The 10,052-nt window shown below is 46.3% G+C and overlaps 1 protein-coding gene across 1 annotated transcript; it reads right to left on the bottom strand.

The window, feature by feature from the left end:
- Window positions 1–864: 864 nt before the first annotated feature.
- On the bottom strand, window positions 865–6,877 carry LOC123144749 (4-hydroxy-3-methylbut-2-en-1-yl diphosphate synthase (ferredoxin), chloroplastic). Its single transcript, XM_044563973.1, has 20 exons — window positions 6,584–6,877; window positions 5,998–6,271; window positions 5,718–5,875; window positions 5,509–5,615; window positions 5,322–5,422; window positions 5,163–5,239; window positions 4,950–5,069; window positions 4,643–4,873; window positions 4,073–4,189; window positions 3,861–3,935; window positions 3,707–3,784; window positions 3,400–3,459; window positions 3,247–3,309; window positions 2,982–3,126; window positions 2,749–2,890; window positions 2,321–2,398; window positions 2,086–2,245; window positions 1,739–1,837; window positions 1,553–1,657; window positions 865–1,361 (listed from the first exon to the last, which is right to left on the bottom strand). Exons 2-20 carry the CDS (start codon window positions 6,212–6,214, stop codon window positions 1,260–1,262), a joined length of 2,235 nt encoding a protein of 744 aa, XP_044419908.1. The 5' UTR covers window positions 6,215–6,271; window positions 6,584–6,877; the 3' UTR covers window positions 865–1,259.
- Between the last annotated feature and the right edge of the window lie 3,175 nt (window positions 6,878–10,052).

Raw genomic sequence — 10,052 nt, forward strand, 5'->3', positions numbered from 1 at the left:
GTCCTCTGCGCCGAAGGATTCAAGCCCATATGCCCGGAGTCGACGCAATCGGGCTGTCTTCTCCGACTGCGGCCGCCGGACGCCGACGAATGATTTGACGTGCATAGAAGAGCCCCGGCCTAGCCTTCGCCACCGTTAGACTCGCAGGAAGCCTCTCTCAATTTTCCCTCTCCTTTAGAGATCACACTTGTGTTGTAGTCGTCGTCCAAGCGAGCTCAGCGCCGCCGTCCCCCATGGTCGCGGTGCTCCTCGTTCCCGAGCTCCCCTTGCGTCGTTATGCTACCTGTCGTGCCCCAATAGGTCCGTAGATTCCACCCTGCTTTCTAGTTCGGTTGGCTTCGTGTTGTAACATTGTAACACCGACGTCGTCAGAGCCGTGCCTCTGCCACCGCTCAGCTCCGTTGGTAGCCTGCTTCCGGCCATCGCACGGCCTCCTACGACCACCTATGGATGCGCGCGAGCGCAAGCTACGCCCTGGTAGCCTCCAACGCCGCCGTCGTGGCCTCCGGCAGAACCCTGCCGTGATTTGAGGTCGCCGGCAGTTAACCCCGGCCGTGCCTGACACGCGGCGTCATTAGTTTAGGTTGATTAAGGTTAGTTGGAGATAGTGACATGTGGGTCCCCCACTGTTAATGATGTAGTTAGGTCTAAATAAACCCCCTGCTAGTTTCTGTGCAACCAGTCAGCGTTGACCAGACCCATCAGTCAGTGAGAGTGGCTAGGAGAGAGGGACCCACCATAGGTCAAATACCGCCATTGACCATCTCCACATCAGCGTCTGATTGGAGCAAACCACTCAGGGATGTTTTTGACTGGTATAGGATAGTTGAGGGGTGTAAAGGAGCAGAAAAATAGATCAGGGGGTAAAGTGAACCACCCACTTTATTCAGGGTAGTAAAATGGACTTTTTTCTTTCCCAATTGATATACAATATGTGTTGGGATGTCCTTTGTGAATACAATGTAGCAGCAACGAGCCGGGCATCATCTAGTTCTAGATACAGTAAAACCACTATGATTTTCTGCATGTCATCTACAAATGTACTCCTACATGCTTAAGATATACCGTGATGTGATTTCAAGAGGCTTCTATGCTGCTTATGCTTCATCAAGATGTCGCAGAATCGCAGCCGACATTGTTACTATTTTATTTCCCAACTAACATATAATATGTGCGGGGATGACCTCTGTGGATACACTGTATTTTCCGCTAGCGGATCGTTTACGGGCTACACATGAACTACCGGAAACAGCATGAGCCTACTCGTCTGTAGGAGGATCCACCCAACGGCCATGGTCCTTGATTAGCTGAATTAAGGCTTCAGTGGCACCCTCCATTGCAATTCCCCGTTGCACAACGGTCTACAGCAAAAAGATACATGGTGTCAATGGAAGGAAACGATGGCAGTAAGACTGGTTTCATATATTTATTCACGCCATCACCGCACAATTAAAAGTTGTGCTCAACAGATTCATGAACAAATTTGAATTTATCACAATTATAGCAAAATATCCATCTGGTATGATTCAATATGTACGTGTTGGACTGTTACCTTCCCAACATAAAGGTCGATCTTTCCAGGGGCACCTCCAACGTATCCAAAGTCGGCATCAGCCATCTCTCCTGGCCCATTAACAATGCAACCCATAATAGCAATCTGCCACGAACACAAATATAGTGAATCAGGCCAATGTTTTACCTAAAATGAATGAAAACAATCAAGTGTTCGAGAGATTACAGAGACACCAGGCAGATGAGAGGTCTTCTCTCTAATCTGAGCACTGATTTCTTGGAGGTCGAAGAGCGTTCGTCCACAAGAAGGACAAGAGACATATTCCTGCAGAATTCGTTAACAGTCAGAAATGGCTCCAATGATATTCTTTTTAAAAAAAATCGGAAGATATAATAACCAAACATCCCCCCCCCCCCCCCCCCTGGTTGGCTGATATGGGGAGGTTACCCTCAAATTTTCGTTGTGACAGGGAGAGTGTGAAGCAAAAACAGTTCAACTGGAGATGGATCTCACTTAGGAGATCTAGAGACAGAGCATGCCCTATCTATTAAGAAAACAATGCATGAACGTACAGTTTTTGTGTTGCGCATCCGGCAACCCTGTAGCAAGTTGAAGGATGTATCCCTCAAGAATTCAAACTCCTGGTTAGCAGCTTCAAGAAGTACACCATCACCCAGACCATCAACTAGAAGAGCACCAACATTGCTCCCAGCACCAATAACAAGACCATCTCTGCATTTATTTGAATAGTGTAAATACAACATAACAAACACTCAGGAATTCCAATGGGAAGAATATTTGAGTCACCTATCGATGCTTTTAGGGAAATCAATGTGATGGATCACAGGGAAGTTCAAACCATTGGTCTCTAAGTACTCAAACAGCCTGTAAAACAAGAACAAAAATATATGTGTTAGGTAGGCACAACAAATCAGAAGCACCATAGTGTTCATTATGATCTGTTAAGTATAATCCTTAAAAAACATTAATTGTTTCACAACTGATGGTCTTCTATAGAGTCAAAGACTTTTTCTTGCTTAAATCGTACTCCCTCCGTCCCAAAATGTAAGACCATTTAATGTCAAAAAGGTCTTATATTTGTCAAAAATGGTCTTACACGGAGGGAGTAGTATATACTTGACCATTTAGTTCACCATATCAACATTTCATTATGTGGAACATACTGCAGTGAATACTGAACAGAGCTTTCCAATTTGCCCACTGTGTGCACATACCTCCTAGCAGCATGTACTCTACCAGTCTTCTCTTCACCATATGGAATGTTATGTAACAGCATCGTTATATTATCAACACTCTTAAGAACATCTAGCTGCTCATATGATTCATCTCCACGAAGAGTGACAGCAAATCTAGTGCCTACAAGAAAAAGAGTAAGTCATATAACAGGCAAATCAATATCTTTACACACAGAATTTGAAATTTAGAAAAGTTGGAAACAATTTGCTACCTTCTGGCAAAAGCTTGTTTGCATCACTTGATAGTTCATCAAGGGTGACAAGCACAATTGCATGTGGGAGTGGCTTTGTCAATTGCTCTGATAAGGGAGTCAACACGCCCATGCTAATGTCAACTAATCTTTTGAGTGCAAGTCTCTGTACAGAAATACAAAGTATAGCTGGCAATCTTTCATAAAGGAATAGAACATAATAGACAAATGCCTGTCACTTGAAGGGGGGGGGGGGGGGGGGGCGCAAAGAATGTATGAAACTCACTGCTTCAGCATCTTCTACAGGGGGGAGTTCTCTCAAAAGAATAGAATCTACAGTTGCCAAATCCTAATGTTCATACAAGAAATCAGTCAGTTTAAACTGAAGTCCCTCTAAAAATAATTGTGTACTAGAAGATACAGTTATAGAAGATCAGACCTTGAAAGGCATGCCAACTATAAGCTTTGCAGCAAGAGACCTATAAAGGAGCTCAGGAGCCTGGCAAATAAAGGAGGCTTTCATCATTACAGAACACATTGATTCGGACACGAAATCTATATATATTTGCTGTAGCTATTTTCTCAATCCAAATAACAAAGTAGCCTTCTTGCTAAATGCATGGAAACTAAGAGACTGTTGAAAGTCATCCTGGTTTACATAGCTGCATAGAGATATCTTTTGGTGGGGTCACACAAGGAAAATATCAATATAGTCCACAAAAAAGGGCAAGGAAGATGCAGGTTACCTTCAACTGATCTAAGGACACTGACATCAGAACAGAGCCATCACGATGAAGGACACCTCTGTAATCTACTGCCTCACCCTGTTGTAAGAGCAATTTGTAAGAAATATGGTACCATTCGTTTTAATGATCTAGTAAATGATTGTTGTCTACTTACCTCCTTCTGTAAAGGCAACTGGCCACTTCTACGCTGGAAATCAAAATAGCGCCTATGTTTTTCTTCAAATGGGACCTAAGAGCACAAGATAAACGTTTTAAGAGTGCTCAAACAATCAGATAAGGCAAAACACTGCTGAAAAAAATTAACATTGCACTATAGCAACTAAACAAGAGGAAAATGAAATGCTAGGGAAAGGAAAAGTTCATTACCACTCCTATTTGAAGGTTTGCAGCCTGAGTTCCAAGATTTGCGAGTCTCCTGCAAGGATCAATTTCTTCCTCTGGTGGTTCTGTGAGGGATACACGGATTGTATCACCCAAGCCATCCTACAAGACAACAAACAGAAGATATAGGCCTTAAGACAAAAAAAAATACACATATATATAGCCTTACAAGAGACTACCAAGTCACATGTGTGACATGTGTCAGACAATAGCATGGCAAAGGTCTCGAGATACAACAAAGTAACATACAAGCACGGCACTGGAAAGTGATCAAGCAAATCTAGTCTTGTACACCTCAATCAGCTCACTGGAAAACTATTATTCAGTACTCTAAAACTGTTTTGGAATCAGCTATCTGAAGTGAGCTAGGGTCCTGAATACCAAGTTTATTGAGTCAAATAAGCAACCTCAGCTTCCAGCCATAAGCTTTGAAAAGCAAAGTATTATTTATTCATAAGAAAGCAATCAAGATTCCCATGTAATTCAACTCACTTTAAGAACACTTGTACGGAAGGAACTCATTCACACAACACTAGGAAGTAACAACGTATTTACCATCAAAAGTGTTCCGATGCCAATAGCAGACTTCATCCTCCCATCTTCACCCTCACCAGCTTCGGTAACTCCCAAGTGCAAAGGATAATCCCATCCAAGGTTATACATTTCCGCTACAAGCAGGCGATATGCTTGGACCATGACAACAGGGTTACTTGCTTTCATTGAAAATACAAAGTTATGGAAGTCCAAATTCCGGCAGATCCTAGCAAATTCCAAAGCAGACTCAACCTGAAATTAGTATGCAGAAAATATTATGAATCTATCAAATGATGGTTAAATATATCGTCAGAAAAGAAATAATTACCATTCCCCTTGGAGAATCACCATAGTAGCTCATTATCCGGTCAGAAAGACTACCATGATTTGTTCCAATACGCATTGCTCTTCCATACTTCTTGCATTTCTCAACCAATGGAGAAAAGACCTGAAATGATATTACAGCGGCGTGCAAGTAAGATGACACATGATATGTTCGTGCGGATTGAAGTAGCAGCAAGAGAATGAATAAAGTTTTGACCTTCTCAATATGTTCAAGCTCCTTTTCATAATCGTCTTCAGTATATTCCAGCTTCTCAAATTGGGCACGGCGATCGGCTGAAAGTAATGTTCTCAGCACTCATAATACATGGTTAAGAATTTAGCCAACGCAAATGTGAGACATCATGGTATCACTTACCGAAGTTTCCTGGGTTAACACGGATTTTGTCAAAGCATTCGGCCACTCTTAAAGCTACTGTAGGCGCAAAGTGAATATCGGCCACTAGAGGGATGTTGTAACTGTTGAAACACAAAAGGAAAGTGAGGGACTCATTCATGAGAACTAACAGAATCTGTGGCGATTTATTAACCCAGCAAGTACTTACTTCTTCTGGACAAGAGTGTTCTTAATCTCAAAGCAGGCATCAGCTTCCTTTTTACCCTGGACGGTTATTCTAACAAAATCAGCGCCTTTATCTGCTATCCTCATCACCTGCAATAGTGTGATCGATATACTTCATCAGTCGACTAAACAGAAAACATCTTAATAATAAGAGGATTATGCAGGGCTGCCATCCACAGATAGGGAGTGCACCTCTTCCACGGTCTTGGCAACATCCTTGGTATCTGAGGTAGTCATAGTCTGAATCCTCATGGGGTGATCACTGCCAAGTGCCACGTTCCCGACCATCACAGTCCGTGTTTTTCTCCTCCTTGTTTGGTGGATAGATTCGCAGTACTTCTGCCTGGGAACTAAAGAAGAACAAATGGGGAAAATCATTCAGTATTTCAGATGATAGATAGTACAAAGGCACAAAATAACTCCAAAACAAACCCTATAGATATGCAAGGAGACCAGAGCACGGGATGTATACCAAGAAGTGGGCTTCCTTCGGAGGCCGGCTCGAGCTCCATGGTATCAGACTCTGTACTTGAGCTCCACACCACGAGCGCCCTGCCTCTCGAGGACGCCGTCCTCAGCGCACCGGGAACGGAGAGGACCTTGGCGAAGTCGACGCTCTTGGTGAAGCCGATGCCCCCGCCGCGGACCTTGACGTGCGGGAGCGGAGCCGGTGCCACCCCGGTGGCCATGGCGATGGCTATGCCCAAGCTTCGAAAGCTCGCCTACGCACGCAATCCTACAAACACCTGCGGGGCAACCAAGGTTAGAGGTGAGGTGTAGCTCATCTTCTGTGTGGTTTATAGTAGTAATCGGCACGAAATGGTATATTCGCTCATTGCTTGGTGTGCAGCAACAGGACAAGGCTGGTGTTTTGTTTTCTAAGTGACAGCATACTCTTTTAAAAATGAACCGGAAACAAAATTAGGAAATGGGAATTCCGGCTCAATTCGATGGAACTGCAATTCTGCAACCAATCGGGGACAGCTTTTGTTCAAATTGATTCCTCGAGTTGAAACCGCGATCGGAATCGCACAGAGCGAGAAGGAAAAGCACCGAACCTCGCAGCTCCGTCCGGCGACGCCTCTCCTCCACCCTCGTCCCTCGTCGGGGGCCGCTCAGCCGACGGCAGCGACGCGGGAAGCGAGCAGGAGCGGGGGGCTGCGAGCGAGCGCGTGTGCTCCTTCCTGTAGGCAGCGACAGCGAGGACTGGAGATGGCTGGTGGAAGTGTGGTGCGCGAGTGGTGCGGTTTGTGCCGGCGTACCGGATAGCCTTGCCTTCCTTTTATCTCTGCGCTCGCGGAGGCCGCTGCGTGGACCGGGCGTTTCATGCTCCGTTGTGTCGGGGCGTGCCGCCCGAGCCAGTGGTCTTGCTGGACTCGGTGCGCCAAGCGCTGCGGAGGCTGCGAGTGTGGAAGTGGAGTTCCGGGCGCTCCCCGCCATGATTTCATCGTGCCACTCTGTCGTTTTCCGGTGCGCCTCCCGTCTCCTGTTCGTTTTACGGTACTATTTGATTTTCACGGTTCGAGTTTCCGTTTGTTTACTGGTGAAAGTGCATGGACCAGAAAAATCATGTGATTGTCGTCGTTGCTGCGGAGGAGAATGTTCGCGAGCCCTGCGCAATCTTTCCGAGTTACGAATCTACCATTGAGGATGCTTCGTTTGTTTAGCTACTATACGTGCTGGAGTACTACTATAGCAAACCCGGACTGTATCATGAACAGAACAGGGGCCCGTGTTAGTGGTAAAAAAAAGTGTTAGTGGGCAAACCGCATGTTCAAGGCGAAGAGCACGTGCGTGCTAGGTCGCCTTATCATCCATCTGTTTTTCATGTGGAAATCGGCATGTGGAGAGGTCGCAGCTCATGTTTTGACTTGAAACACAGCACGGAACACATTTCAGTTGTGCTGGTCACTCGGTCCATGGCATCCGCCCCATGTGGGGAGAAGAAAGCAGCATGCATGACTGGCACCTGCGACTTTCAGTTTGGGGGCCTCTGACCACATTCCAAACTTCTGTTTCGCAATCTTACATTTAGGTTTTGAGAACACTAGTTGTACCGTGGTAGAGTAGTAGGCTGCAACTTATGGCGTGTTTGGTTGCCGTGCGCTACAGTACTCGAATTGCATACACTTCTCCACTCAACCTGACTATATAAATGCCGCCTCAAATGCACCATCTGCATGTTGTTTGGTTGCCTGCATGCCCTCTTGCCTGCATGGGCTGAACCACACTGCCTGGTGTTTGGTTGCCTGCATGTTAGTGGACAAACCCAAGGCATGGTGTTTGGTTGTATGCAACGTCTGGTGTGTGGTAACCTCTTTGGCTAGTTGGTGAGGTTACCGACACACTTCGGCACAACCATGTAGCACACATCATAAGCAGAGCAGAGTATAAACAGAGGATCAACTACTTAAGAGCATATTTCAGATAAGCAGTACCACACTTCATAACAGTTCTACGCATAAACCATAAACATAAACAGTTCAAAGCAGACTCGATAGTACTTAGTAAGGCCCCGACCCTACTCCTTGGCGGCGAAGGCTTCGTCGTGCTTCCCGCATTTGTTAACGACCTCAATGCCATCGTCGTCGAAGATGATGACCTTGAGGGTGTCGGGAATGAGGAGCTTGAACGTCACCATGTAGCCGATCTTCATCTGATGAACGGTTGTGTAGGTGGCCCAACCCTGATCCAGGGTCACCCTGCCGTTCATCAGCTTCACCGTCACCTTCCAGGAGCAGTCGGTGTTGTTCCTGAGCTTGAACTCCGTCGGCACCGTGACGAAGTGCTTGGTGAAGTCCAGAGGCATGGGGATGCACTCAAGCTTCGGTGCAAGGATGACCTTGCAGAAGTGAGTTGGGCCATCCTCCTGATGGTAGTGGCCGTAGTTGCGGCGCTTGTTGCTGGGGGGCTCCTCCGTGCCCTCGTCGTCGCCACCCTCAGGCGTCTTCCGGTCTTCCTCGGCGGTGGGCGGCAGCACAACCTCGTCGGGCATTGGGTGAAGGGGCTGCTTGCCCTTGTTGCCAACGGCCGGGAGCACCTCCGTGCCCATCTCATTGCTCTCCTCGGTCTGCACACAATTCATGGAGTCAAGCACAGCACAGAGTTCATGGCTTATTGAAGAGCGTGTAGTTAAAACGGCATGACTGTCACTCTTCTCCTCCTCTCCATCCCCCTATATTTACTCACCCTGCCCACCACTACTTACCCACCCCCTCTCTTCTCTCGCTGTCAACCTTCCTCCTCACCATCGCCATGAGCTCTAGCTCCAGCTCCAACGCCACCCCCTTCCCTTGGGGTATTGGCTGGAGGGCCTTCTTCCTCGGGTGGTCCGCCGGTGACCGCATGATACGTCTCCAACGTATTTATAATTTTTGATTGTTCCATGCTATATTATATTCTGTTTTGGACATTAATGAGATTTATTATACATTTTTATATTATTTTTGGGACTAACCTATTAACCGGAGGCCCAGCCCAGAATTGTTGTTTTTGCCTATTTCAGAGTTTCGCAGACAAAGAATATCAAACGGAGTCCAAACGGAATGAAACCTTCGGGAACGTGATTTTCGGAACGAACGTGATCCAGAGGACTTGGACCCTACGTCAAGACATCAACCAGGAGGGCACGAGGTAGGGGGGCGCGCCTACCCCCCTGGGCGCGCCCTCCACCCACGTTGGCCCCACGTTGCTCCACCGACGTACTTCTTCCTCCTATATATACCTACGTACCCCCAAACCACCAGACACGGAGCCAAAAACCTAATTCCACCGCCGCAACCTTCTGTACCCGTGAGATCCCATTTTGGGGCCTTTTCCGAAGCTTCGCCGGAGGGGGCATCGATCACGGAGGGCTTCTACATCAACACCATAGCCTCTCCGATGATGTGTGAGTAGTTTACCTCAGACCTTCGGGTCCATAGTTATTAGCTAGATGGCTTCTTCTCTCTTTTTGGATCTCAATACAATGTTCTCCCCCTCTCTTGTGGAGATCTATTCGATGTAATCTTCTTTTGTGGTGTGTTTGTTGAGACCGATGAATTGTGGGTTTATGATCAAGTTTATCTATGAACAATATTTGAATCTTCTCTGAATTCTTTTATGTATGATTGGTTATCTTTGCAAGTCTCTTCGAATTATCAGTTTGGTTTGGCCTACTAGATTGATCGTTCTTGCAATGGGAGAAGTGCTTAGCTTTGGGTTCAATCTTGCGGTGTCCTTTCCCAGTGACAGTAGGGGCAGCAAGGCACGTATTGTATTGTTGCCATCGAGGATAACAAGATGGGGTTTATATCATATTGCATGAGTTTATCCCTCTACATCATGTCATCTTGCTTAAAGCGTTACTCTGTCCTTATGAACTTAATACTCTAGATGCATGCTGGATAGCGGTCGATGTGTGGAGTAATAGTAGTAGATGCAGGCAGGAGTCGGTCTACTTGTCTCAGACGTGATGCCTATATAGATGATCATACCTAGATATTCTCATAACTATGCTCAATTCTGTCAATTGCTCAACAGTAATTT

The sequence above is a fragment of the Triticum aestivum genome, chromosome 6D (assembly GCF_018294505.1).
Source record: "Triticum aestivum cultivar Chinese Spring chromosome 6D, IWGSC CS RefSeq v2.1, whole genome shotgun sequence".
NCBI classification, from domain to species: domain Eukaryota; kingdom Viridiplantae; phylum Streptophyta; class Magnoliopsida; order Poales; family Poaceae; genus Triticum; species Triticum aestivum.